Source organism: Meriones unguiculatus, chromosome 19 (genome assembly GCF_030254825.1).
Source record: "Meriones unguiculatus strain TT.TT164.6M chromosome 19, Bangor_MerUng_6.1, whole genome shotgun sequence".
Classification (NCBI taxonomy): Eukaryota; Metazoa; Chordata; class Mammalia; order Rodentia; family Muridae; genus Meriones; species Meriones unguiculatus.
Genome location: NC_083366.1, coordinates 63831094 through 63859060, shown reverse-complemented (window position 1 = coordinate 63859060; position 27967 = coordinate 63831094). Strand labels below are relative to the sequence as shown.

Genomic DNA, 27967 nt, shown 5'->3' with positions numbered 1-27967 from the left:
GCTTGTTTAACCTCACAAGGTTTGAGCAAGTGAGTTGTTTCATCATCTGAGAGGAAAAGCTGCCATTCTGACAGGAGCCCAGGCCAGGATCTCATGGGTGGGTGGGAAGCAGGTCCTCGCAGGACCCCAGAAGGTACACATTTGGATTGTCTGGGTTCTTCATACAGACTTACCCATCTCTGAGGCTCCTGATTACTGCTGACGTTTGCATATGTCCTCCCAGGTCCGAGCCCACCAGCTGGTCTTGCCACCCTGTGATGTAGTGATCAAAGCTGTAGCTGACTATGTCCGCAACATTCACGACACCTCTGACCTGGATGCCATAGCTAAGGATGTTTTCCAGCATTCACAGGTAACACCACAAACTGGAAGGGTGGGGCTTTGCATGGGCTGTGCCCAGGGGTCTAGGCCAGAAGAGTGTGTTTAGGACAGGAAGCTGCAGGCCTTGGGTCAGAGGGTTAGGCTGCCCAGAGTATCTTCCATCAGCTGGGTGGTCTGAGCCACTCCACCGTGCTTGTCATTCCTGAACAAGAGAGGGTTAATGTAGGTAATGCCAGAGTGCTCCTAAGTGCTGTGTTCGTAAGATGGACGTGCGAGAGAGTTGGTTTTGTTTGTTGGTCAGTTGTTTTTTGATCCAAGGTTTTTCTGTGTGCCTCTGCCTCTGTACTGGGACGGAAGTCATGCATCACCATGCTGTGCTTATGCCTGGCTTTTAAAAGATAAACTTTTAAAGTTGGTCAGATGACGCTGTAGATTGCTGATTTGAATATCTGGTTTGGGAAGTAAAGTGTGATGACATATCAGCTCAGTAGAGTGGATGAGGTTCGAGATGTTCCTGCCTTGTCTTGAGCCTAAGCCATGGCAGTCATGCTCTGCCTCTAGTCTGTGCCATCCAGTCCACCTGCTGTGGGGTTGTGGTGGTGAGGGGGGATGTCAAAGCCCTTGGAAGTTCGGAGACCAAACAAAGCTGCTCAGAGAAGCTATAGAGCTAGCACCCAGGGTTGCTTCCAGTTGAGAAATCTACCTTCTGACTACATTGTTTTAAATTTGCAGCAGTTTTGGTTTGATATTTTGATAATGGTCTTTTAAGGTTGACCTGAAGGCTTTCATGTCATTCTACATCCTTATCTAACCTAAAAGGTTATGAATTATTCATGTGTTGACTTATGATAAAGGTGTTCATACATATGACCAGTGGCATAACTAAGGCTTTCTCATATCTGTTTCAGTCTAGAACAGATGACAAAGTCATTCGATTTAAGAGGGCCGTTGGATATTACTCAGCAACCAGCAAGCCTATGCCATTTCACCCACCACATTACTTAGGTAAGTAAACAAAGTCCTCATGCGATTGCATTAGAGATTACTTATTCCCCAGCGAATTTCCTGTTTGTCTTATTTATTTTTCTGAGACAAGGTCTCACTATGAAGACCAGGCTGTGCTTGAACTTAGAAATCTGCCTGCCTCCACATCTGAATGCTGGGATTAAAGATACATACCACCCTGTGTAGCAGCTTTGTTCTTTGAAAGTACGATTTTCTGCACTTCCAGTATGTGTTCTGTATGTGTTAACAAAAATAGTGTTCATGAGATGTATGTGGGAATTAGACTTTAAAATTGTTCTTGTGTTTGAGTGGGCACACATGGCTGCTGTTTGGATGACAGCTTCCTCTTACCATCAGAGATTAGGGTCTCAGACCTGGGTTGTTCAGTGTGTATGGCAAGCGCCTTTACCCCAATCCTAAGAGCTGTGTTTCGTGGATTCAGGCATTGTTCTGTCCGTGTGTTAGGTACTAGGAACCCAGATCAGAGATATTAGGCTTGGCGTGACAGGTGGAAGGTGGGTGAGTTAGTGTAGCCTGTCAGACACTGTGGCTGAGGGAAGTGGGGTTAAAGGGCTCAGGGCGCCTGACCGTCTGTTCACCTAGCCTCTTTATTGATAGTCTGCTCACTCAGTTGCACACAGTTATTCTTCTCAGAGCAGAGTCCTGTTTTTAGAGTATGAGCCACACCACACTTCAACCCCTGCACTTTCTTCACTTCACGCTTGCCTGGACTCCCATCTCTTTACCTTGCTTATACCTGCCCCTGCCCCATTGCTAACAGTTTGCTCCGCAGGCCCGTAGCACACTAACTTTTTTTTCCTGGAGAAAACAAAGTTCGCTTTTGCCAGTGTCATTTCCACTGCCTATTACTTTCGGTGCTCCTTTTCTTGACTGCCTTGGATACGGGTCAGCTAGTTATGAGGCCCACGCCTCAGTGTCTGTGAGGGCGCTGAGTGTTTTCTCTCAGTTGCTGCAATCCTCACACATTCATCTGCAACATTTGTTGGCCTTGCCTCTGCACATTCTTTCACCTGCAGTGAGTAGGGGCCAGGGGACCCAGGGCCGCCTGCATCCCCTGAGGATAAATACTTGACTAACTTGACTGAATGAATTAAGCCACTAAGCTTTTGAATTAGGGGAGTGAAACACTGTGGTGCGTTTTGGTATTGTTCTTCGAAAAGGAGCACAGTCTGGAGAACGGAACAGGCAGGTGTGCCTTGTTCTCATCAGTTAAGCTCTACCTGCTGAGCGGGGCATTGTGGCTCACGCTTGCAATCCCGCACTTGGGGATCAGAGGCATTAGGATCTCCGAGTTCAAAGTCAGCGTGGTCTACAAAGCAAGTCCAGGACAGCCAGGACTGCACAAAGAGACCTTGTATCGAAAAACCAAATATCAGTCAAACAAACAAACAAAAAATACATCTGCTGTATGCTTTGTGCAAAGGAAATGTTCATAATTGCTTGTTTGGTTGATAGAAAGCATGAAATCAACACTAGACCTTGTGTCTGTTCCATCTAATACAACCACTTGCTGACCTTAGGCTTCTTGTTCTGTTATAGTGGCATCAGTACATGAATGTAAAAGAGAGAAGATGTGGAATTTTTGTTAATGGCAGATTATTATTCTGTTATAGGCAGAATGGCCTGAAGGCACCAAGTGATTGGTTGATGATGGAATGCTCAAGTGACTAGTCAGGAGGCCTGACTGCTCAGGGAAGTAGGACAGAAGCCATCACTTGACTCCTATATATTACTTTGGTTTTCACAACTCTAACAGAATATCTAAATCTGAGTAACATTTTAAAGAAAAAAAGACTGGGCTGACAAGGATCTGCGTTCCATCCCCAGATCAGACGAGGTGGAAGGAAAGAACCACTTCCCACAACTACTCTTCAGACCTCCAGGTGCATGTTGTGGCACATGGGTATATAAAATAAGCAATTTTGTTAAATGCCCCAAAATTAATTAATTAATTAGTTTATTTTTGGTATTTTGAGACAGGGTCTCTTGGTTTAGTTAGCCCTGGCTATTCTGGAATTTGCACTATAGACTAGGCTGGCCTTAAACTTATCCAACTGCCTCTGCCTCCAGAGTGCTGGGATTAAAGGCACGTGCCACCACTGCCTGGTCAGGTTGCTGCACTGAATCAGCTAAGCTCTGGTGAGGACCTCATAGCAGATGAGACCACAGTGGTCCCGTAGTGACCATGTTGAAGGCATTTTATGTAAACAAGGTCAACTTTAAATTAAGTTAGAATGTGAAGTATATTCATGTTTTCAGTCATTAAATGATACTTAAGTGTTTTATGATATAGAGTTGACTTAGAATTCAGTTTTATTTTCTATATTAATCTACTCAAAGGGCAGCACCTTCAACTTATGAATGTTCTCTCTCTGGGCCTGACCTGGTAATAAAAACCACTGCCCTGGGCCCAAGCTTCCAGTGCCAGGCTTTGGAGAGATATCAATAGCTAAACCATAAAACTATATAAACAAACAAAAATCTTCCCTTGTCTGGCATGTGACAACTGATTCTCATTGTCCCCCACCCTCATTTCTCTCTCCATGTCTTAGCAGTGCTAATATGGATCTTCCTGTTTTGTGTTTTTGAGGTGCTGGGAATCAGTTCCACAGTCATAAATATTCCAGCAAGCACTCAACAGTGAACTAGACATGGGGGTTATTACTGAGGGATGAAATGTGTGATGTTTCTGTACCCGCCTCTAGATTTTTTAAAATTACAGAGGTTGTTGGGATGGAGGACTTGTGCTGACATAGCTGCCCTCTGAGTTTGATTTCCCAGAGCTCACATAGTGGAAGAGAACTGACTTTAGCAAGCTGTCTCCCATCTCCACACACCCGCTGCACTGAGAGTCAGCGTACACATGCTAAGATGATGGGGTATGTGTCCAAGCACACTGCCAGCTACAGCTTGTGCATCGCGACTCTGCACATAGTGTGAGAAAAGCTTAAGTTGAGTTCTCACAATTTGTGGCTTAAAGTGACAGATAATACAAGTACTAGAGGCCTATCAATTATGTGAGCAGAGGTCAGTGCACATTTAAAAGCTGCCAGAGCCCTCCTTATTGCCTTAGCTACCTTTCTGTCACTGAAGAGACACCATGACCAAGGCAACTTAGAAAAGAGAGAGTTTATTGGGACTTAGAGTTCCAGAGGGTGAGACCATGACCATGTGGCATGTAGTATGTCAGCAGGCAGGCTGGACATTGGAGCAGTAGCTGAGAGCTCACACCTGACCTGCAAGTAGGAGGCAGAGTGCTACTTTGGAGTGGCATGCAAATGAGAAACCTCAAAGCTTGCCCCAGTGACACACACAGCTTCTCCAATAAGGCCTAATCCTTCTTCAGCAGTTCTACCGACTGGGGACTAGGTATTCAAAATATATGAGCCTATGGGGGCCATTGGCATTCAAACCACCATACTTGAGAAATGAAAATGAGCTCCTAGTACACTCCTGTTGAAGTAAGATCGCTAAATGCTGTTGAAGATGTGGACAAGCATTCTGCGGCTGCTCTTGAAGTGACTGCAGGGAAAGGCACTTGTCACCACTCCTGACCTCAGTTCAATTCCTGCAACCCACATGAGTGAGGGAGAGATGACTTTCATATGTTGCCCTCTGACCTCCACACACATGCACCCACACAAAATTAATAAAGATAATAATAATAGTAGTAGTAGTAGTAGTAATAATAATAGCAAAAAGAACTTTGTTGCTGGTAAGAATGTAAAATGGGACAGATACTTTATCAGACAACTTGGCAGCTTTTCACAAAACAAAAGATAATCTGACCATATGATCCAGCAGTCATGTTTATGGACATTGTCTACACAGAAACCTGGATAGTCATTCAGCAGTCATGTTTGTGGATATTGTCTACACAGAAAACTTGGATGTTCATACCATCTTAGTTTATATCTGTCCAAGTTTGAAAGTAACCACAATGTTGTTACGGGGTTTGCAGATGACTACAGCACTGGTAGAGTGGAGCATTATTCAGCCACACAGAATCACAAAGGGACTTAGATGCACACTGCTAAGGAAAAGAGACCAAGCTAAAGGCTCCATGCAATGTGATTCCAACTGTGTGGAATGTACTATCATATCTCTGCAGGAAAAGGCAGCAGTGTGCAGACAGTGAAAAGATGAGTGGTCCTGGGGTTATCATGAGGGAGCAATGACTAGGTAAAGCCTAAAGCAGTAAATGTGCCCGTCGAAAAGTATCTAGTAATCATAAAGCAGTCATTGAAAATGAGTGTTAACCGCAGGAGTGGGACTGGGAGGAGAGAAGGGAGGGATCTGCAGTCAGGCTGTAAAATGATTAAATGAATGAAGAAAAGTTTTCAAAGCTTCATTTCTAACCCCTGGAAAAGTAAGACATAGGCTGTCTGTCTACCTTTTTGTCTTATTGCCATGTGGCAAGGGTTCTCATTGAACTGGAAACTTGACACTTCCATTAGGCTGGTGGGCCTGTGCTCCCTGTCTGCTCCTATATTTACAGGCACGTGGGTGCTGGGGATTTGAACTAAATGTTTGCAGAGCAAGCACTCTTACCACTATGCCATCTCCCAGTCCCAGAACACTTTAAAAGTTTATTATGTTACTATTTTGTGTTTTGTTTAATGTAACCTCTCTACATGAGAAAAGCCTTTGTTAGGTTGGGGTGGGAATCAGGGGGCCTGCAATGTTTTTAGTTAGTGGGAAGTGGTTCTAGTTTAACCCCATTCCTTTAAACAGGTATCTTAGTTTAGTATAGAGCAAAAGCTAAGCAGCTCTGGGTGCTGTCAGTCACTGGGGTGCATCAAAGAACTGTGCTTTGGGGTCTTAGGAAGAAGTCAGTGAACACACCTTAAAGGCAGCTGTATTTGCTCCTTTTCTGTGCATTCCTTGAGTAGGTCTATAATACTTAACACTTTTCTTAAGTTATAAAAACCCTCCATTAATCAAGCATTCTTCTTGCATTCTTTTTCTCTGTCATACATACTTTGCTAACAAAAGCCTGTAATACGTGTCGGTAAAAGGGGAACAGGAAAGCAGCAGTGTTGCCTCCACACTGGGCCCTGTGTCTCTTCTAGACACTCTTACCATGGAGAAAGGGGACCATGGTTCTCTTCAGCTGCTGCACTGGGCATGGAGAACAAGAGTCAATTTAGAGAGAGGCCTGTGGGCTCCCGAGACAGGTCCTGAGTGGCCACACATTTCTTTAGGAAAATGTAGGCGGCTTCATTCACTGACCACAGGACTGACATAGGAGAGAACAGTAGCTTGCTCTGTGGAGATACAGGGTATGTTTGAAGGCATTGAATACAATGTGCATTTTTAGAAAATACTTTTTAAAATGATTGGTTTGGCGGGGCTGGAACAGTGTCTCTACAGTTTCGGACTTGAGGTAGGTTCCCAGCAACCATGTAAGGTATCTAGTGCCTTCTTTCTGGCTTTCTCAGGTACCTGCACTTGTGTGAAACACACATGTGCACACACAAAATGATAGAAATAACAATTTAAAGAGAATCGTTGGTTTTATGCTGTATTGTTTTACCTGTTGAAAGGAAAGTTCATGTTTTTAGGGAGGTTTAAACTGTTATATCTAAAAGTAGCACAGAGTGATATCTTCTTTGAAAGTAGCAAATGTAAGCAATGCGTCTAGACCATGCTTTCATTATTCAGAAGTTAGCCAGGGGAGGTGGTGCACACCTTTAATTCCAGTACTAGGGAGGCGAAGACGGGTGTATCTCTGTGAGTTTGAGGCTAGCCTGGCCTATAAAGTGAGTTGCAGGACAGCCAGAACTATTACACAGAGAAACCCTGTCTCAAAAAACCTTAAAAAAAAAAAAAAAAAAAAAAGGTTAAATAGAAAAGGTCAGCTACCAAAAATTAACCAAACTTTCTACAGTGATTCCAATAACAGTGTTTGAGCACTGCTGGGTTTATAGCATCTTTTTGTTCCTGCTCCTTGGCTGTAACTTTGAATTACCATAGAGTGTCTTTAACAGGTGCAGTGACTCTTACCTCACACTTGGAGGAGAGCTGGTAGACTTGTGGCTTGTGTGCAGGTGCATGCGTGTTTGGTGTGTCTGCATGTGTAAATGTGTCCTTTGAGCACACACGCCAGGGTCACTCTTTTCTGCTGTTTGTACGGCAGTTTTCTTTGTTCAGTACAAAGAGGGAAGCTGTGCCAGGATTTTCAGCTAATGAGAGCCGAGATCAAAGGCCTATTGTGGCAGTTCAGAGCTGAGAGCTGCAGGCTCTTGATGATGAGAAAGATGGCAGCTCATGAGGCTCCTGGATCCTCAGGAACAGGAGGAAGTGAACAGTGATCTGTGCTTCTCTTTCAGCCTCTGCACTGCACTGTGGCTCTCAGGAGACCCTGTGTCTGCCAGATTGGGGCAACAAGGCTAGTGTTGCATTTACAGTCCTGGTTTGACCCTGACTTGTGTTGTTTAAAAATCACCCCCACAGTTTGGTCTTGGAACTTTGCTTTCAGAGAGGCACAGTGTTGAACTCTGGGAGGGGTGGGTCACTTGACTGGAAGTGGGTAAAGGCAGAGAAAAGTCCTCTGATCTTAAGAGAACTGAATATCGGAGCTCTGGGCTAGTTTTGTTTCCACTTTTACAGCAAGACGAGGAAGCCATGGTCTCCGAAGCCACAGGGTAAATCTGAGTTTGTAAAGATTTCTGGGAAGTAGGGCACCCGAAGGGTCCAGGGCACATGGGCCCTGGGCCGACCCTAGAGATGCCCTAGAGTTACGGCGGTCTCTTCACAGTTGTCTTATTATTTTCTTTCCATATTGACAAACAGCCAGACCAAATCCATTTGGAATGCCTGGGATGGTGCCACCATATGTTCCCCCTCAGATGCTCAACATTCCACAGACGTCTCTGCAAGCAAAGCCCGCGGTAAGGTGTCCCTCGAGGCGAGTAGTGCTGTGGGTCTTGGATATGAATGTTCTAAAATTCTTGAGTTGATATCTAAGTTAGATGCCAGTTCGTCAAATTAAAAATTACCGAAGAGGACGCAGTTAATCCAGGCTTGCCTCAGGCCCTACCAGCCCTTTGCATTGACTTGTGTTCTGCATCTCAGGTCCCACAGGTGCCCAGCCCAGGGGGCGCCACAGGCCAGGGTCCATACCCATACAGTCTCCCTGAGCCTGCCCTCGCCTTGGACACTAGCGGGAAGAACCTGACAGAGCAGAACAGCTACAGCAACATTCCTCATGAGGGGAAGCACACACCGCTGTATGAGCGCTCCTCGCCCATCAATCCAGCCCAGAGTGGCAGCCCCAATCACGTGGATTCTGCCTACTTCCCTGGCTCTTCTACATCATCATCATCAGACAACGATGAGGGCAGCGGAGGGGCAACCAAGTGAGTGTTCACGGTCAGAGAGCTCTGGGTGCTGAGATCTAAGGGCATCTTTCATTCTGCTAATACTTGGGGTTTATGCCAAAAGTTGTCTACCACAGTAGAGTACCTAGAGGGTTGCTCTGTGGTACCAACTCCCCTGAAAGCATTAACCTCTGGGCTCCCTAGAGGAGACAGCCCTGAATTTCCCCTCCTCTAAACTTAGCAGGTAGTCCAAAGGACCATTCTTGATTAGCACTGTTTGCCCCGCCAGAGTGTAGAATGCCACCCGGATTCAGATCGCACATCTTCCTAGAGAGTAATGGAATTCACAAAGCATAGTTACTTCAAGTCGGATGGCGAAGTCATAACGTACCCTCCCCTGTCCCCTAATGTATTCTGTTTGGGAAAAGGGAATTAACTACCTTTCCTGTGAGTCCACTGTCCTTTCCAGTTGGAGTACTGCTTCATGGGTTCATAACCAGGGCAGGCTATACTGCATGAATGCCCAGCAAGGGCGGTGCATGTTGCATTTACCTTTGCCCTTGGGTGCGAGAGGTTTGAGAGGTGCAGTTTTCAGCGTTCATACAAGTTTTTCCTGGTGTTTCTACTACAAAATGGGAGCAGATGTCTGCTGGCCTCAGGCATTGTATACTGAATCTACATACTTGTCTGCAGTAAAGAAGTATAAAATTGATAAATATTCACTGGCTGTATGTACGCAGTCCGAAAGAAGGAAAGAATTGTTATCTAGTATTCATACTTTCAAATGGGTTGTTTAGCAGGATGATAGGTTTACGATCTCTTGAATCTCTAGACTGCCACCCCAGAAATGGGCGTTTTAAACAAGCACCTTGTGATTCTCATCAAACAGGAAGACAACTGGCAGGTGATTTAAGAAGCTCTCTCCTCTAGAGTTCTGAGATATTTCACTAGGTCTGAAGACCAAGGCATCTGTACAGGGATCATTTATTGTAAATTGTGAAACACTGACAGAAGGCAGAAGAAGAAAGCTTTAGACCCCAAGCCTTTCTGTGAAGTAACACATAGTGAGTGTCACATAGTGACAGATCTAGGTAGTCTCTTGGAGAGGGTGGGTGGTGACTGCCAGGTGTGGAGGGTGGGCATTGAGAAGCCTGCTGCACTCTGGTTCGGATGAGAGTGTTACCAGCTTTGTGCTGCTTTAAAGTCTGGCTGGCCTCTCCTAGTTCCCAGAGCTCTCGAAGTCTCCATCTTTCCGCAGGTGCTATCATTTTAATGTGCGTCTTGTTCCTGCAAAGGAGATGGGAACTGCTCAACTTGCCAGTTAGTGTTTTGCTGTTGTAGAGAAAGTGTCCTTTAGGAAACTTGATGCATGCACAGCCTCAAGTCAAGGTTAATGACAATAAATATGAGATTGTGTTAGAAATGTGAGGAAGGTGGCAGAGGAGATAAGGTGCCTCTTCCTGAAGCCCTGGACTCCAAGCTTTGCTTATGGCAGATGCTATGATACAGTTAGGGCTTATGAGTGTGGTAGTAGGGTTTCAGTCCTCAGGTAGGATGCCAGGGCGTTGAGTGAATTGTATGTACAGTATGTTATGTGCAGTACAAGTCTCCACATGAGAGCAGAGCCTGGTGCTCTTTGACGCTCTACACCCTGGGCATAGTGGAGTAGTCCCAGCTACTCAGGAGAATGAAGCAGTAGGGTCTTGTGAGCCCAAGTGCCTGGGTAGCATCATGAGACCTTGTATCAAAACTTGAAAACAGGGCTGCAGAGACGGCTCAGCCATCAAGAGCACTGTCTGCTCTTCCAGAAGTTGTGAATTCCTAGCAACACATGGTGGCTCACAACCATCTGTAATGTAGTCTGATGCTCTCTTCTGGCATGTAGGTGTACATGCAGATAGAGCACTCATACATAAAGTAAATACATCTTAAAAAATACCAAACAAACCACTAAAGCCACGCCAAGTGTAGTATCTTAATAATAAATAAAACTCATAATTCCAGCACTTGGAAGTCTGAGGCAGGAGGATTGCTATAGGTTTGAGGCCGGCTTGGATTTACATAGTGTTTTAGGCTAGTCTGGGCTGAAACAAGCAAAATAGGAACAAAAACAGTAGGAATAGTAAGTCAGGATTTTACCTTTAATGTGGGCTTGACCAGCACTATGCTTTTAGGAAAGTCTTGAAGGAAAGGAAGTTATCTATTCATTTACCCAAGAAATGCTTGAGCACTTGCTGTTTGCTAATGGACATGGTTGAGGACATGTGCTCTGTGGTGTCTTGTTCTGGAGGGCAGTTTACAATGGCAAGTAGGGTCCCAAAGGAAATCTAGAAAGCAAAGAACAGATTAAGTGCTGGTTTCCAGGCCTGGCTTGCAGAGCTGAGTGGGCCCTGGCCTGCAAAGACCTATTTTTTTTTTTAGAAAGATGTATACTTTTGGCGCCATTTGCCTTTTAGTCAGAGAGTTGAACCTCAGCAGTGTAATTTCAACTCCTTCAGCAAAGGACTATCAAACCTTACAATGTCTATCCTGTAAAATAGCAGGGAAGAGAGTCCTTCCAGTTTCTTCATAAGGTACACCTCTATTTGACCCTTCTTGCTAGCTGTCACCCCAAGACTATGTGGCTGTGCTTCTGGCCAAGCATAATTCACACAACAAATACTCTCTAGTTGAGATGAAATGCTGTGGCTGCATTTCAAACCATCAGTTCCTAATTTAGGAATATTTCCTTGAGTGTATTTTGTGTGGTAGTATACTGGGAGCAATGGCCAGATTTTGTTTAGGATAATCTACAGAGTAAGTGGTCTGGTTCCCCTAACCTTAAATTGGTGATGAATATTGGGGACTATTTCAGAAGAAATAAAAAGCAAGAAAAGTTTCCTGCGAAAAATAAGGTAAATATTTTTAAATGACAAATGATAATGGACTGGAGGGATGGCCCTGCAGTTAAGAAAGTTTTCTGAGCTTCTAGAGGACTGGAGCTTGCTTCCTGGCAGTCCTATCAGGAGCCTCACAACAGCCTGTAACTCTAGTGCCAGGGGTCTGACACCTCTTTCTGGTCTCCATGGGTGCCCACACACATGTGGTGCACACACAAAAAGATACACACATATACTCATAAAAATAATAGTGAAATATTTCATTAAATGGCAAAGATAGACACTGTGATTCAGCAGTTACACTGATATTATTTTTTTAATTCTTTATTAATTACACTTTATTTACTTTGTATCCCTCCTCTAGTTACACTGATATTATTAAATCTATAAAAGTTAGGTCTCTTTCCCTGAGGAGATGAAAGGAATGTAGCTTAAAACCTTTAAATCACCGAATACTTGTTCTTAAAGAGAAATCAAAAGGGTGGGCTGTAGGCTGGACCACTTCTGGCCGAACCCCACCCTTGTTCTTGCCCATGGTGTACCAAGGACTGCGTGTAGAGATATGCTGTGTGTACACATTCATGAAGAAAGGTATGGGCATCTGTACAGGAAGCATCACCTGTGCTGCAGAGAGCTTCTAAAGAACTGCAGGTACCCGTGAGGCCACAGAGGATACAGGTGCTCCTGGTAGACTTCCGGGGACACGGGCAGGCCGTGCTGCCAGGCTGTGAACAGCACGAGCCAAGTAGTCCCCGTGCTTTACCCCTTTGTTGCCCTTTATTTGTTTAATGCTTGTCTAGCATTTTGCTTTCTCCAGTTTGATAAATGTGAAGTGGCTCTGCCTCACCCTTCCCTTAGAGTCTTCTGTGATGTGGGTGGCCACGTGCTACCTAGACAGGCCACCAGAAGAGGTGAGCTGTATGGGCATGCTGATGGGAAGTCTAGGCCTGGGTTTTAATTGATGTCTTCTGCAGAGACTTGCTCTTTTTCATACAGTGTTTGTGGAGGAAAGCAGGCTTGTCTATCGGAGGGCAGCAACTAAACCAGCCAGTTGTCTAGGCCCAGGACAGGTAGTTTAGGGGGAAAAAAAGTCAGAAGTGTTCTACTTCCTAACTAAATTGTTCTCTCCTTTTCCTCCCCCTCTCTCTATCAGGATAGGAACAGACCACATTTCTTGCTCAATTTTTTTTTTTTTAATTTTTTGGTTAAAATTGAAAAAAAAAATTTAAGTTGGTAATGTTTTTCTTCCTTTCCTGGCCTTTATTGAACCTTTATAGTTTTGTTTTGGAGTAATAATTATAGTTGGGTCTGCATTGGATTTGTGTATTTTGTATTATTTTAGTAGATTTATTTGGGCTTGTAAGATTTAAATTAAAGAAGATGAGTAAGTTGGAAGTTTTAAATTCTTACACATTATTTTTTACTCACCTCCTTTAGTATAGAATTGTGTATAGTTAAAACCTTTAAATATTTCGCACAGTTCCCAATCTAGATGGTGCTAGCCAAAGATCATAGCACCTTATATTTCTCTGTGCATACTAAAATACATTTTGTAATAATTTCTCAGGGACAGCTTGTCTTTTTCCTTCTCTTTTGTACTAATATACTTATTGAAGTATATTTGTGCATGCAAGTATAATGTTTAATAAATAATGTTCACTTGATAAACATTGCTAACTTTTTACTGTTGTTTTTAAATATGTATATAAAGTCCTTATTCAGACAGAATGAACATTTTAGTTTTGTAACTTTGTAAAGGCTTGTTTTGTTTTCATGAGCATAGTTGTATATGTCTTAAGTGGAGAGAGAATCCAGTGTAATAAGATATGCAATACCTATTGTTGATTTTAAGTTACAGTAGTCTGGTAATATGGTAGTACTCCTTGCATAAGCTTCTTCCACCAATTCTCATAGAATGTGATTGCAAGAGGATCATAAAACCTGTGAAAAATGAGCCCTGGAAAAATGACTGCTGAGTGCCAGTGTCAGAAGACCTGCTGGACTGCTCCTTGCCCTTGCAGGGTCTGGGTTGGCATTTTTAGGTGTAGCTTCCTGCTCAAATGTGGAAGAGGGGGTCTTGCTGAGTTTGTGAATTATTTAAGCTCATATACTTGGAATAAATGGCAACTTTCAAACTGCTCAAAAATTGAGTTTTAGAGAAATACAAAAATAAAACAATGATTTGGTTTTTAGTGTACAATAGTCAAAGGAGTTTTGTTCAGCTCCTTGACCTAGTATTTCAAGAAGTAGAGACTTTAGATATAAGTCTTTTTTTTTTTTTAAAGGTGCCTAACAAAGAGAATTCATGTTTCCCTACTCTGGGGTTCAAGGACATTATAGACAGAGTTGAAAGAATGGTTTGCTGTGTGCAGCTGACGAGCTTTCTTCATGTGCCACAACTTAGGTTTACACTTTTATTCCTTTTTAACACATTTCTAAGATCTTTTCATTGAGGCAATTCAGAATTTTATTGTTGGGAAAAATAACTTTGATTTTTATTCCTTCAGCAAGAGAGTCTATAGAGAGAGTCTTCTGTTCCTGCTAGCTGTTTCACAGTAATCTTATTCTATACAGAGCTCACGGACACTGGTGTCTTGGAAAGTGTGAGCCATCTCATACTGTCAAATGGGAAAGAACTTTGACTGTTCTCTGAAGGGAGAGCTTGTGTAAGATGGGGTTGTTTAGTTCTGGAATACGTTTCTACCTTCAGCAGGTGCTTGTGACCTAGACATCACTAGTGTGGTGCTGCCTACCAGCAGCTCTGGCAGCCTACAAAGCTTGCCCTGCTTCACTGCCATTTCCCTCTGCAGCTGTCGCCAGAGTCAGAGTTGAAGTGGTTGCTTGCTTGCTGTGTTTTTGCATGTTTATAGAGCTGCATCTACAGCTGGTTGTGCTGTAACAGTTTGTGGCACAGTCTAGTAGTACGTCTAGGATTGAGTTCAGTGCCTTTTTCTTGGGAGTCAGTGATAGATTACTTCTTGTGCCTGAATTTGCTCATCAAAGATTTATGCTGTTGTGGGTATGGGTGAGATTCAAAGAGAGCTAATGCTACATGGTGAGACATCTGGTTCTAAGAATAAGCTCAAGGTGTTATCAGTTGTGTCAGATGAATTACAGAATGATGAACTACATCTGTTCTTCAAAGCAAAGCATTATTTCTGGCCACATACTTTGCTTTCTTACCTTGTGAAGTAATGGTTTCCCTCTTGAAGTGGATTAGATTACTTGATCATTGCCAGTTGTCAAGGTGCTTTCAGAAAGAATAGTACTAGTCTGCCTCGTGAGCATCAGGGTGATGGCACTACTGTGGTTTCAACTTGATGGTGTATGTAGAACAGGACAGGCACATGTAGCTTCTCTGGGGTGTTGGTAGCATGGCGCTGCACCTCAGTTGTAGAGTCAGCAGAGAAACGTGCCCCCTTTCCTTCAGCTTTCCTTCTTACTGTTGCCATCTGGTTTTCAGGTAGCCTTAGGCAGTCCAGGAACCCTGCACATGCATCTGTGCATTCAGGGGACATTTCAGGCAGTACAGAATAGTAGACAGACTCGTGCTTTCCCTGACTCTGGGAACCTATAGGCGTTTTGTTGTTGATGGCGTTGATTGTGCAGCGTCTTCGGCTAGAAGAACCCGCCATGTAGTGAGTGGGATCAAGGAGACTTTGAGGTATCACATGGAACAATGCTCCATTTAGGGAAGGTGTCTGGGATAGCCTTTATAATGCTTTCCTTACCTCTTTTGGATAAAACTAAAATGAAATTGATTAGTAGGTTGGAGAATTAATGCATATTTAAATCTCTCTATTTGCCTTATGGTTCAATTAGAAAGGCAAGCCAGTATCTTAAAGTGGCATATTTTGTAGTCATCACAGAGGTAATTTAGGCATAGGGGGCTGCCAAGGAAGGGTGAGAGCTGGGACCATGTACCCAGAACAGCCCCAGTCGTCCTCACTGGAAATCACCCTGCCTGCTGGCTTTCTTGCATGTATTATCTTCCTGTCTCCTGCCCCTTATGTCCCCACTACCCATAGGACAACACTTTTCGCCTTTGCTATGGACTGTGACTACTTGCTAATATTGTGTCCCTAAATATAAGTGAAGTGAGGGTTTATGGAGTAATGCTTACTCAGACCACTCAACTCTTACCTGCTGCATTTCAGGTTTTGAAAATAATGCCTAAACTAAGTAAAGTATTTTCAGAGGCTGCAGACAGGTCATGCATCATTACCTTGCAGTTTGAAATACATCCTCTTTCCATACCCTGTTTTTATTTTTTGTTTTACCAAGCTGTTTCCCAAATACAAATCTGTCCCTGTTCTCTGAACTTGAGTTCCTCTGTCTCCTGTGCCTACACTCTATTTTCTTCCCTTTCTGCTGGTGATTGACACTCTTCCCCATGAAAGTAGGGTGCCTATGAGAGTGTTGTTACCTCACTTTAAGTGTAAGGTTATTATGCCTGATAGCCTCTTTTCCCTCTGAAGCAGGGGGAAATACTCCTGTAATAGAGTTATGAGGAAAACTTAAGGTCATTAGCACATGAAAAGTTATTGCTATTGATGTTGAGTCAACAGACTTAGTTTGGGCCCTTCTTTTCATTTGAGGTGGTTTAGTCCATAGTATTCATTGATCCTGTTCATTTTTGTTTAGCCACATCAGTGGGAACAAGATTGGCTGGGAGAAGACAGGAAGCCATGCAGAGCCACTGGCACGGGGAGATCCAGGAGACCAAGTCAAGGTATAGAACTGACACCTTCTGTTGCTTAGCTTCTGCCTGGGCATGCACACTGGTGGCTGAGCTAAAGAAAATCCTTTCTGAAATGTGTTATGAGTCAGATGCTTTCCAGAGAGCTCAGGAAGGGAAGGGATTATTTAGAACTGCCGAAGTCTGTTTGACCTGAGAAGCATGACATCTATAACACTCCTTCCTCTCCAGGATCTGGTGCTGTAGCCTTCCTGTGCCCTCTTTTTAGGGAGCTTTGTGAAGGCTGATTGAGAAAGCACCTGGAGTGTGTTTGGTAAAAGGAAAAAGTAACTGGTGCGGTGGCGCTCCTTTAATTCCAGCATGAGGGAGGCAGAGGCAGAGGCAGAGGCAGAGGCAGCTGGATCTGTGAGAGCCAGGCCAGCTGGGAATACACTGTCTCAATAGTGGAGTAGACTAAATTCTATTTCTCTCTTACCCACTTCAGTCTGTTAGTAGGGACCTCTGGAAATCCCCACCCCCCTTTCATTTTGACTTGCAAGATTATATCTGCCATTTATGCTCCCTAAGGAGGAGCAAGACTCCTGCTTCAAGAGGTTGGGCAAGATTATCTGGGTACCAGAAATTAATTTAAAACTGAATCAACTGAATGATGGTGAATCAATTAGAAGTAATCAATAAAAATACTTTATGAGAAGCTGTTGTTCATGGAAGAATCTGGCAAAATACTTTGCACTGTTTTCTATCTATGCTCTTAGAGAAGAGTGAAAGTATAGAAAGCCCTTGTGAATTTTTCTGTGACCAAATTTGGCACTTGTATATTAAAGGGTCAAATTCATGCTCCGTTACATACCCTTGTAATGACATTTATTCCAAAACAGAAAAGCATACATGTTTTAGGAAAACACCAAATCAAGCAATAAGCAGTTTCTGGCATTCTGATCAGGAGAAAAAAAAAAAAGGTTCTTGTACAACTAATAATTAATCTTGAGCAGTTTTTCTGATAATTCAGAGCATGCCAGGGTATCTATCTTTGCCTCTCTTTTCCTTGGCGCCCTGCTTGGCACTAGTGTAACCCTGGTCCAGCTTTCCTCCCCTGTGCCCATGCCTGCTGTTTATGTGAGCAGTTTTCACCTAGGAATTTCTTATCCATTTTTCAGAATTATCATTTATAGGCCTGAGTCATTGTTTTTTTATGGGATTAGATTGGTTTAGAGAGAGGATTGTAGTGCTCTGCATTGTTGCTATTATTATTCTGTTTTACTTTTGCCTGTGTATAATTAAATGTGAGGCTTTATCATGACTATAGAGAAAGTTTTAGATGAGAATTTTGTTCTTGAATACCAGCAATAACAAGGTTGAAGTCAGACCTGGGATGAATTCAGTTGTTTAAATTACTGATTATAGAATGCATAGCCTCTTTAAGTGCTAGTTTCTTAAAGAGTAAAACATTACCAAGATCTTTTTTTTTTTTTTAAGATTTATTTTATTATGTATACAATGTTCTGCCTGCATGTATATCTGATCGCCAGAAGAGTATACCAGATCTCATTATAGATGGTTGTGGTTTCTGGGAATTGAATTCAGGACCTCTGGAAGAGTATGCAGTGCTCTTAACCTCTGAGCCATCTCTCCAGCCCTACCAAGATCTTAAGGACAACAGAAACGCAGAAAGCCAGAAACACATGGGGGTGGTCAGCAAGTGAGGCAGCTTCGAAGAGCTGGGGACTCCATGCAGGGAGTCCAGGGTTGGGGGAGCTAGAGCTGCCTCTTGACATGAGTCTTCTAGCCCTGCACACAGCAGGAGGCAGCTTGTGTGGTCCTCTGTGGCACAGTGTGTTTTGTGCATAAGGCAGTTCGAGACAGGGGAGTGTATTCTCTGGCCACCCTGCCTTTTGGTTGGTACGGAATCTGACTGCTGTAGGCAGTAATCATCTCTGGGCCCTCTGTGAGGTTTAAGTGGACAAGGGCCTGTACGTTGGAGATAATGAGAATGGGACATGAACTCCTTTTCCTGCTTCCTGCCTTTTGCTCTGTAGGCAGAAGGCTCGTCCACTGCCTCTTCTGGAAGCCAGCTAACTGAAGGCAAAGGGAGCCACATGGGCACTGTCCAGCCAATCCCGTGTCTCCTGTCGATGCCCACCAGAAACCACATGGATATCACCACCCCTCCCTTGCCCCCTGTCGCACCTGAGGTGCTGAGAGTGGCTGAGCACAGGCACAAGAAGGGACTCATGTACCCCTACATCTTCCACGTCCTGACGAAGGTATTATCCAGGGGCCTTGGAGTAGCTTTGAGTATTGACAGCCATTGCTTCCCCCCCTTTTTTTCCTTTTGAAGTCATTTTTCTTTTGGTTCTTATGAAGTATTTCTAGTTTATAAACATTAAACAAAAGATGAAATTTTGTTTCTATAAGTGCAGTTTAAAAGCAAATTATAAAATCTTACTTTCCTCTTCAATTTAATACTTTTAAAAACTCCTAGTGAACTTGCATAACTCACTTTTTTTCTTAGTAAAATAAAAAAATTTTTACACCATATTTGTGTTGTAATGTCACGTTAATCCTAATGTTGTGAATGGTATATGACTTATTTATTATTTGTCCTTAGGCAATAACATCTTTCCTTTAATACGACTTCATGCATTTCCACTTTCTTCCTCTACTTCATTTACTTCAGTTTTAATGATAGGATCCAGAAATGAAATACAGGATTTTGTTAAAATGTACATATTTAGAAATGCCAGTTATCTTTTTATAAAGCGGCATAATTTACTTTATTAATGTCTTATCAAATGTGTAGCTGAATATATGCATATAGTTGACATTGTCTCAGTGTATTTCTGTGTATCTACATTTTTCAGTAATTTATGGTCTTCGTGTTGGCACAAGTCACTTCAGTGATAAATTGGTTTATTACGATCTTATTATCAACATGTTTTCTTTGTTAACGTGGGCCCTGTCTTTCCCTCGCCTCTATTTTCTGCAATCCAATTGTGGCTTATAAAATGGAGTCAATAAATGCAAAAGGCTCCCTCCTGTTTCACAGTTCTCAGGAGGTGGATTATTGAGCAGCTCAACCAAACACAGAGAGTATTTATATTTAGCTAATGCTATTAACTCCACTCTTAATTCATTTCCTTTTTAGTTGTCACTGCCTCCAAGTCTTGTCTTACTGTTTACTATGGGTGTGTATGAGTATCAATGGTCAGATTGTGGTTGTAAGACAAACATTAGTTTTAGAGAATCACCAAAAATTACAAAAAAAAATGCCTTTTTTTTTGGTTTGTTTTTGTTTTTTGTTGACAGTTTTGTTATGGTGTAGTTAAGGGTCCAGAATTTTAGAAGACATTTTTCAAAAGAACATGTATAGAGATGGCCCTTGTTCCTCATGGCCCTGTCTGAGATGTGAGGGGCACTGGGGCCACCTGCATCCGTGCTGCCGGCTGTGATGCCTGGGCAGTTGAGAGTGAAAAGTGCAGATGGTACTAATAGCTTTCTTCTGTTCCTACAGACTTCAAGGGAAGATGTCCGGGCCTGAGGAAATTAACTGTCTTTTCAGATTTTAAAAATGCTACTTAGGATTTTTCAGTATAGGGACAGTTTAGGCTGCAACGCACACTCTTTCCTATGAGCTGAATAGCCATGACATGCAATGAGACAATCATGGTAACATGAAGGAACATTACTTCATAGTAATGTTAAGAATTCGAGTACATTTAGCTACTGGATTAATGCAGAGGAAAGAAAGTAGTAAGGATAAGAAGAAAAGCAATTTTGAAATTAAATTTGTATGAAAAAGCAAATAGATAAGGTGGTTATTAAGAGAGCTTAAGATAATAGGCTTTGAAAGTCATGAGTATTTTTGTTAGTAATCTACATAAGTAAAATTCCTTGAACATTTTAATGTATTGTGACGCCATGCAATAGAAGTTTGGCAACAGTCAGCTGTTGATCACCACAGTGGTTTGTCTCTTGGTGGATTGTTCTTGAGTTAGATGAAAGTCTTACCATATTGGGACCTGAACTGGGAATGGAATGCTTTCATTTTCTGTCCTAGCAGCTGTCTGTGGCCTCGCCTCGACCATGGTGGGACACATGGTAAGCACCTACTACATTGGGGGAAAGCCGAGAACATGCTCAAAAAAGAGTTCTCTTAGGGAGATCACTTTTAACACGTGGCAACTCTTTATGGAAAAGATTGGTAAAAATACGACTTTCATTTTAGAATACTGCATTCCTTGGATTTTGTACAGGTCATTGAAAATTACAAACTTCATTGCATCTGACCATCTTGACCCATGAATGAAAGTTGTAGATTCTTCATGCTTTCTTCTGTATTTGTTGTCTGGTGTTATCTGTGTAGAATGTTAAAAGACTTTGGCTCATCTATGTGGTTTTCTTTTGCTCTTGGTTTTTGGATTAATGATAAAGTAATATAGGATTACTTTTGAGTCTCTGGACATACCTTTGGACCACAGACTGCCAGTGGACTCACTCTCCTTAACATCTCACTGTAGGCAAGTTGTTAAGCCATTGGAATAGAATAGCTATGTCATTAATGGAGATGTTGCAGTGTATTGCTGTGAGTTTCTTGTAAATTCAACATGAAAAATGTGCAATATTATTCTGCTTTCTTCCATGCAAAGGGTGAAATCAAAATTGCTGTTTCTATTGAAGATGAAGCCAACAAAGACCTGCCTCCGGCCGCCCTGCTCTATAGGCCAGTTCGTCAGTATGTTTACGGAGTCCTGTTTAGTTTGGCAGAAAGCAGAAAGAAAACTGAGAGACTTGCTTTTAGAAAGAACAGACTTCCACCAGAATGTATGTACTGTAACAATCCATTGTTTGTTTCCCTCGATTCCTCGTAATCTCTTGTGCATTTTCTAAAGCCTTTGAAGTACCATGGCTGAGTTGCCTGAGACCCTCCTTGTGCAGGAGGTGGGCTGTTCTCGGATGGTAGAACAGTGTAGAGCCCTCAGAACAGGAGGAGAAGCCACACTTGGTACTGTTTTGGTAATGATGTTTATCTGGTAAAAGAAGTAAAACAGCAAGTTTTCATGTTAAACTTGATATTGCTCTGATAACATCACGAACAGCCAGCCGACATGCATATGTGTCTGCCCCATACTCATGAAGCCCAGTTCTGTGCTCTCCCGCAGCTCAGAGGTCTGGAGAGCAGCTCCTGTAAGGTTCTACAACCAAGTGGACTCACCTCAGAACTGCCATGGTTTACCTGGGTGTGGCCACTTGAGCTTATCAGCCTGGGGGAAGGGAGGGACACTGGAAAGGATTGTGTGAAATACTGGTCAAAGTTGAGGTCCAAAGCATTGTCTTTCGTGAGGCCTGTGTCATATTTTGGGGGAAGCCGCTTTTTCTTCTTGACACTTTTATCTGCTAATTTAAGAACACAAAAATGCTAGAAGTATAGGAATGGTCTCTAAAACATAGAGCCTAAAATCAAAATATTACGAATTTAAATTCCTGGAGCAAGTCCTTTTGTTGTGACTTAGGCTGTGGTGAGCAAATGTTGGTCTCAGTAGCCTCACTATGTGGTGACACGCATGGCCGGCACTTCTTGACTAACTTGTGTTATTCTGAGCATGGGAACTTTAAACTTAATCGATGGGATCTTACACTGTAACTCAGGCTGGCCTGAACTCAGGCTGCCCCCTGCCTCAGCCTCCTGAGGTCTGGGATAACAGGTTATGAGCCAAAACACCTGGTTTGAATTCAGTAGATTCTTAAATTTTCTTTTTGTTGTTTCTGTGCCAAAGTTATAACCAGTAACACTTGAAAACAAATGCCCTTCTTTCCCCTTTCTCAGAGCTGGTTACACTGAGAGGTGCAGCTGAGTTGCTTGTGAACCAGAGCTGGCAGATGTGATGTCAGCCCATCAGGGCTTCTACTCTCTCCCCTCTGTGTCAAAAGGTTGTGGATTCCTGGGCCTCCTACCTGGGCCTGTTCTCAGCTTTTCATCCTCCACTCCAAATGATTGGATGACTTTCTCAATAGAAGTTCTTTTGTTTATTTATTTGCTTATATGTTTAAAACAGGGCTACTCTTTGTAGAGTTTCCAGTAATCACTTACGCTATCCCACAAAACCTAGTGTAACTGACTTCTTCCCCTCAGGCCTAGGGTCTTTGTTATGGTGTGCTGCCATATTAGAGACACTCAGAACAATCTTGACTTCGTGTCCTGCTGCATACAATTCTGCAGGATGGTAGGGGCCAGGCAAAGCCTTTTCTTTAGAGATGCCTACCTGCCTTAACTTTGTTCGAAACAGGCCTTGGAAACCCCATGGGAATGAGGAAAAATGAGGGGGGGATAAAACCCCATTGGTTTTGGGGAAAGGAACCAAGTGACAGTGTGCCTGAGTGGGGCTGGCCAGGTAGGCTTTGGAATGAAAGGTCATGTTCTCACACAGCAGTGAGATGGCCAGTGTTTGGAATCAGTTTTGTCAACATGTCTTATTGCTGCTGAGTGTGTGACTCCTACAGGAGTGTCTAACAGGCAGTCAGTCACAAGATGAATGATTGGCTAGGTGATGGTGGTGCATGCCTTCCAAGCACTTGGGAGGTCAAGCCCTGCCTGGTCTACAGAGAGAGTTCAGAATGGCCAGGGCCACACAGAGAAACCCTTCGTGTGTGTGTGTGTGTGTGTGTGTGTGTGTGTGTGTGTGTGTGTGTGTGTTGGGGGGGGCAGGGTAAATGAACAGTTGTTACAAACAAATGATTATGACTTATTGAGGTTACTACTTGAAATCTTTTAGTGTTCTGGGAAGTTAAGATTCCTGTGTGAGAGTATGTGTATTACTGAGGTTCTTTGAAGGCTTAGTTCTGGGACGTCCCCTCCCCAATTTTGTGCTTTGTTTTTAATCTTTGTATAGGAGTAAGAGGATCATTCAAGGTTTGGGGTCAGTGCTGCTACTGTCTAGAAAGATGTGGGGATAGCTGTATGTAGACTACGAAAACAGATGAGTCCACTATGTGAGAAAGGAAGGGCCCTGCAGATACCGTGTACTTAATGCAACCATTGTTTCAACACGGTGCTAATAAAAATAGAAACTTTCTGAATGGAAATGGTAATATAACTTTGATCTTTAGGATTAAATGTTAAAAGTCTTTATTTAGTATTGTAAATAATGGGGTGAGGTGTGTGTGTATGAGAGAGAGATTTTTTTTCTTTTTGTTTGGTTAGTTGGTTTTCTGAGGCAGGGTTTCTCTGTGTAGCCTTGGCTGTCCTGGACTCACTTTGTTGACCAGGTTGGCCTCGAACTCACTGAGATCCGCCTGCCTCTACCTCCCCAAATGCTGGGATCACAGATGTGTACCACCACACCCAACTGGGGTGAGATTGTTTTTTTTTTTTTTTTTTTTTAATGAGCCACCAGTTTAGAATCTAGACTTCTGTGGAGAACTGATAAAATGGAATAGATTTCATGCATCAATTAAATTCCAAGTGCAGAGAGAAGAAGAGGGTCAATGGATAAGTCTTGAAAAAATATTTTTATTCGCCCAGTGTGGTGGTGTCCTTTTGTATTCCCAGCACCCAGGTACAAAGCGGGAAGATTACCTCAAGTATGCCCCCAACCTGCCCTGTCTAAGTTTCAGGCCGACTAGGAACACAGTGTGAAGCTCTGTCTCTAAAACCAAAAGAAAACACTACCACCAGCATCAGATTTGATGGCAGTAATTCCTCCCTACCAATCAATAGTCTAATTGGATTCCCAGTGCTCAGGAGTGATATTTCAGTCCTCAGCACCTCTTAAGCATTTTGAAGTTGAATCTTCTTTGCTTGTTCAAACTGCATGAGAACTTAGTGTGTGTATGATTGGCGCAGTTTCCTAGTGCCCACAGACTGTGTGCTTGAAAGCATCTCTTTCACACCTGTCTATTGAGTTTCACCCCACTGAGTACTGGCTCTTCCCCAGCCTTAGCTGAGCCTTCATTGCCTGCAGTAGCTAATTGCTGGCTGTATGTTTCAGTGTTAGGTGAGCACTGCCATTCCCGAGGCTCTGAGCAAGTCAGGAAAGCAGCCAGCTGGGCTGCCATGAAGTGCCTAGCCAGGCTTCTCAGGAATGCTTTTTTTTTTTTTTTTTTTTTTTTGCTGTGATGAGACCATGATTGGATTGTAGTCTTGCTGATATGTCACTCTAATCTGTGTCACTCATGAATGATCTGTAGGGTACATGATATCACTGATACATGGAAGGAGAGCCATGGGCCACAGGAAGGATCTGTGAGGGCAGATCCGAGTAGGATGGTTCTTTCCATGGAAGACCCTTGTGGAAGGACTTCAGCAGCTGGTGCAAAGTAACCTCAGAATACACATGGATAAGTCCTGTTGATGGTCACCATGGCAATAAAAATTTGTCAAGATGGCCTTATTATCAGAGAGAACTCTACAAAGTGAATAAAGAATCTTGAACTTTGTTTAAAAATACTGAACTCTCACTAGATTTGAGATATATACCCGTTTGTAAATATAGTCCTGGGATTAGGGCATGTGGACATGTTTATAATTTACTTTTAGTCTTCGTGTGTCTTGATGTACCTGAAGTTTCATTTATCCAAAGTTATTTAGACTGGGTTATCAGTTACTTTAAACTTCCCTGCCGTGGCTTGGAGAGTGTTGAGTGGAAGAACACCTGTGTACCACTACTGATAAAGACAAAGAAAAAAATAACGTCAGCCTTAAAAAAGTTACTGCATTGTACAGGTAGTTTATTCCCCCTTTTCCTGTTCTTTCTTTTCTTTTCTTTTTTTTTTTTAAATTTATGCCTCAGCTCTGTAATTTTGCTTTTAAGAAATTCATCAGAAAGCAAGCCATCAAGATGGCTCACAGGCATGGAAGCCTAGTGACCTAAGTATGATTCCTGAAGTCCACAGAGTGGAAGGAGACTCCTCAAAGTTTGTTCTTTGACCATCACATGACACACACACACACACACACACACACACACACACACACACACACACTTTTTAAAATTTAAAAATAACAAAAAAGAAATTCTTCAGGAACGCCTGGGGATGTGGCCCAGGAGTAGTGTACTCATCTAGTGTGAGGCTGGCCTGGGTTGTTCTTATAAACTTAAGAACCTTTGTTAATTCATGTTTTCAGTAGAATTCTGATCCCTGATGGTGGAACAGGTTATAGTGTTCCTTCCTGTAGGCAGTGACCTAGCGTGGTCACTCACACTGAGGACAGGCACAGTGCCCCTATTGTTAGGGAGGCCGAAGCCCTGTTTCTGTTGTTGCCTGAGCAGTGGCAGGTTCTGAAGCTACACCCCCCATCTTGAGTTTTCCCTTTGAAAAGGTGTAGCATGGTGAAGCTCCGGAGTTTCCTATATTCACCCATGCTGGGCAGGAGGCTCTGTAACTGCTACCCTCTCCCCATGGCCTCTCAGTTATCCCTGGTCATTGATGTTCTCCAAGTACTGATGGGAAGGGCTAAATGATTTGAGGCATGGGAGTAAACTACAGGTTTCAGCAAGATAAAGGGAGTGAGGAGTCTTTGCTACAGCTGCAAAGTGTAACTGACATTCAGGACCTAAAGCTCCTTGAATTCACCATAATGCACTTGAGCTGTATATGTTAGCACACATCTGTATTCCTAGCTTAAAAGCTGAGTCACAACGTGGCCTTCCATAGTAAATTCCTGGCCAGCCTGGGTTACATAGTGAGACCTAGCCTCAAATAAAATAGAACAAAAAGCACCACCCATTTAATAAAATTAACGATTGTTTTTTTGCTTCATGTTTCCTGTATCTGTGAAGTGTTCCCTAATACTTCAAGATGATGTGTAGGCTTATTAAAGGATGAAATGTGGAGGCAGGGACAGGGTACTCAGTGGTAGGAGTAAAGCACTTGCCCAGCATGTCCAAGGCCAGGCTGGACCCAGAACTGCCAAGCAAAAAGGAGAAATGTAGATGTGCTTCCTGAAGGTGGAGTGTGCTCGCGCCTGCACTCCCCGTGCCCAGGAGGTTAAGGTAGGGGTGCGAAATGCCCTGTCGGGGTTAGGGGTTATTTTCATGCAGTTTAGAATTTATATCTATGTGGTTTTATTTATTTTGCTTTTATTGAGAAAGAATCTTGCCTTGTAGCCCAAGCTGGCCTTGAATTTAATCATTTTCCTGTCTCGATCCCCCAAGTATTGAGATTATAGGCCTGTATGCTCTCTCACCCAGACATTCCAGGACCTTGTATGAAGGCTGCTTACAAATCACTGAATTTCTCTATTCTGTACAGCTTTCCAGTACTAGTACCAGCATTTTTCTCACACTTAACCAACACAGAAAGGACCAGCACCACCACCAGTCTGTACTATGGCTTTTGAGTTGATTCTTACTTCCTAAGTTCTTGGCTTTTTCAGTTTCTAAAATGCCTTGAGCCACATTCCTGAGGAGAAGGACTAGACAGCACTTATCTACATGTCTTTGTTAGTGTGCCTGCCTGTGTTCTGTGTCCTACTGAGTGTCACTTCTCCATGGATGGTGCCAGCCCAGACACAAAAGCTTGAGGACTCTGGAGGTGCTCAGAGCACAGAGGTAGAGAGTCCTGCTCCTCACTGCTTCCACCTGCTGGTCTGGGAGTGGGCAACATCCTTAAGGAGAAAAATAGATTTCATGGTGTCCAGTTTTTCTTTCTACCTGAGGTAAAGTTGCTTACATAATTTCCCCTGGACAGTCTCAGGAACACAGCAGCAGCTCCTCACCAGGGCACATGCACACAGGTCACAGGTCTTTGAAGCTGCACATTTTCCTGCATCTTTCCCTCCCTTGTAAAGGTAGTATGACATGCTGCAGCTGCCCCTGAAATGGCACTTCTGTAGCACCAAGCTCTAGAGGCAGCTACTGTGAACATTAATGCCACCTTGCATGATCTCTTGGGGACCCTTACTTTGTCTTGAAGAGGCAGCGTGAGCATGACTTTCTGCAGTGATCCTACCACTGGTCCATGGTCTGTGTCCAGGCCAAACTGTGCCTCCCTGGCGCCCTCTTTGATCTGTTATTTAAAATGCATTTACAGAGGTAGGAGTAGTAATAGACAAATAGGCTGAAAACACATTACAGAATTCTTGAAAGAATAATAGAATTTTGTTAAAATTTAAAATTAAAAATAATTTACTGTGATCAGTTAATATAAGTATCTTAAGTTTAACATAAATATCATAAGCTATGATGTCATAGTTTTCCCTTCGTGGTGAGAGTGCGGGGTGCTTTTTATGTTTATAATTATTGTTTTGTTGCATAGCAAGGTTTTAGCCTTTTTTCTTTGTCTTTGCCCCGTAACCAGGCCATATAAAACTGCACTTGTTGCCACACCTGTCTCTTTTGTCCCATCCCTGACTGACATATGAGGTATCCACTAGGTGTGTTTATAGTGATTGGCCAGTGATTGCACAACTATTGAGTAGTGACAAACTCAAAAGGTCTCCAAATACTACAGTGTTTAAAAACAGCTGAACATCTGGGAAAAACAAGTCCTGCATACTACTACCTTTGAAGCAACTTTGTGTGTTTATTACTTCTACTAGATTTGAACTGTGCTTGTCATGACCATTGCAGGTGGATGACCAAATGCTTAGTGCTGTGAGAGGTGGCATAAGCCTTACTCATCCTTTCTGCATCTCTGGTCTTGCCTAGTACCCCCCCTCCATACCCACTGGATCCTCAGGGTATAGGGCCTGTAACGTACCATTAGAGGAGGCAAATGGCAAA

The 27967-nt window shown here is 43.0% G+C and overlaps 1 protein-coding gene across 2 annotated transcripts in view; it reads left to right on the top strand.

Moving 5' to 3' along the window:
* The window catches only part of Fam120a (family with sequence similarity 120 member A), an 86853-nt gene that overhangs the window by 35459 nt on the left and 23427 nt on the right, over nt 1-27967 (top strand). For both annotated transcript variants that reach the window (XM_021638190.2, XM_060372746.1), the window contains exons 4-10: nt 224-352; nt 1230-1326; nt 8143-8240; nt 8425-8708; nt 16193-16280; nt 18284-18511; nt 20894-21068. In XM_021638190.2, coding sequence (XP_021493865.1) covers nt 224-352; nt 1230-1326; nt 8143-8240; nt 8425-8708; nt 16193-16280; nt 18284-18511; nt 20894-21068 — 1099 coding nt within the window. The remainder of the gene's footprint in view (nt 1-223; nt 353-1229; nt 1327-8142; nt 8241-8424; nt 8709-16192; nt 16281-18283; nt 18512-20893; nt 21069-27967) is intronic.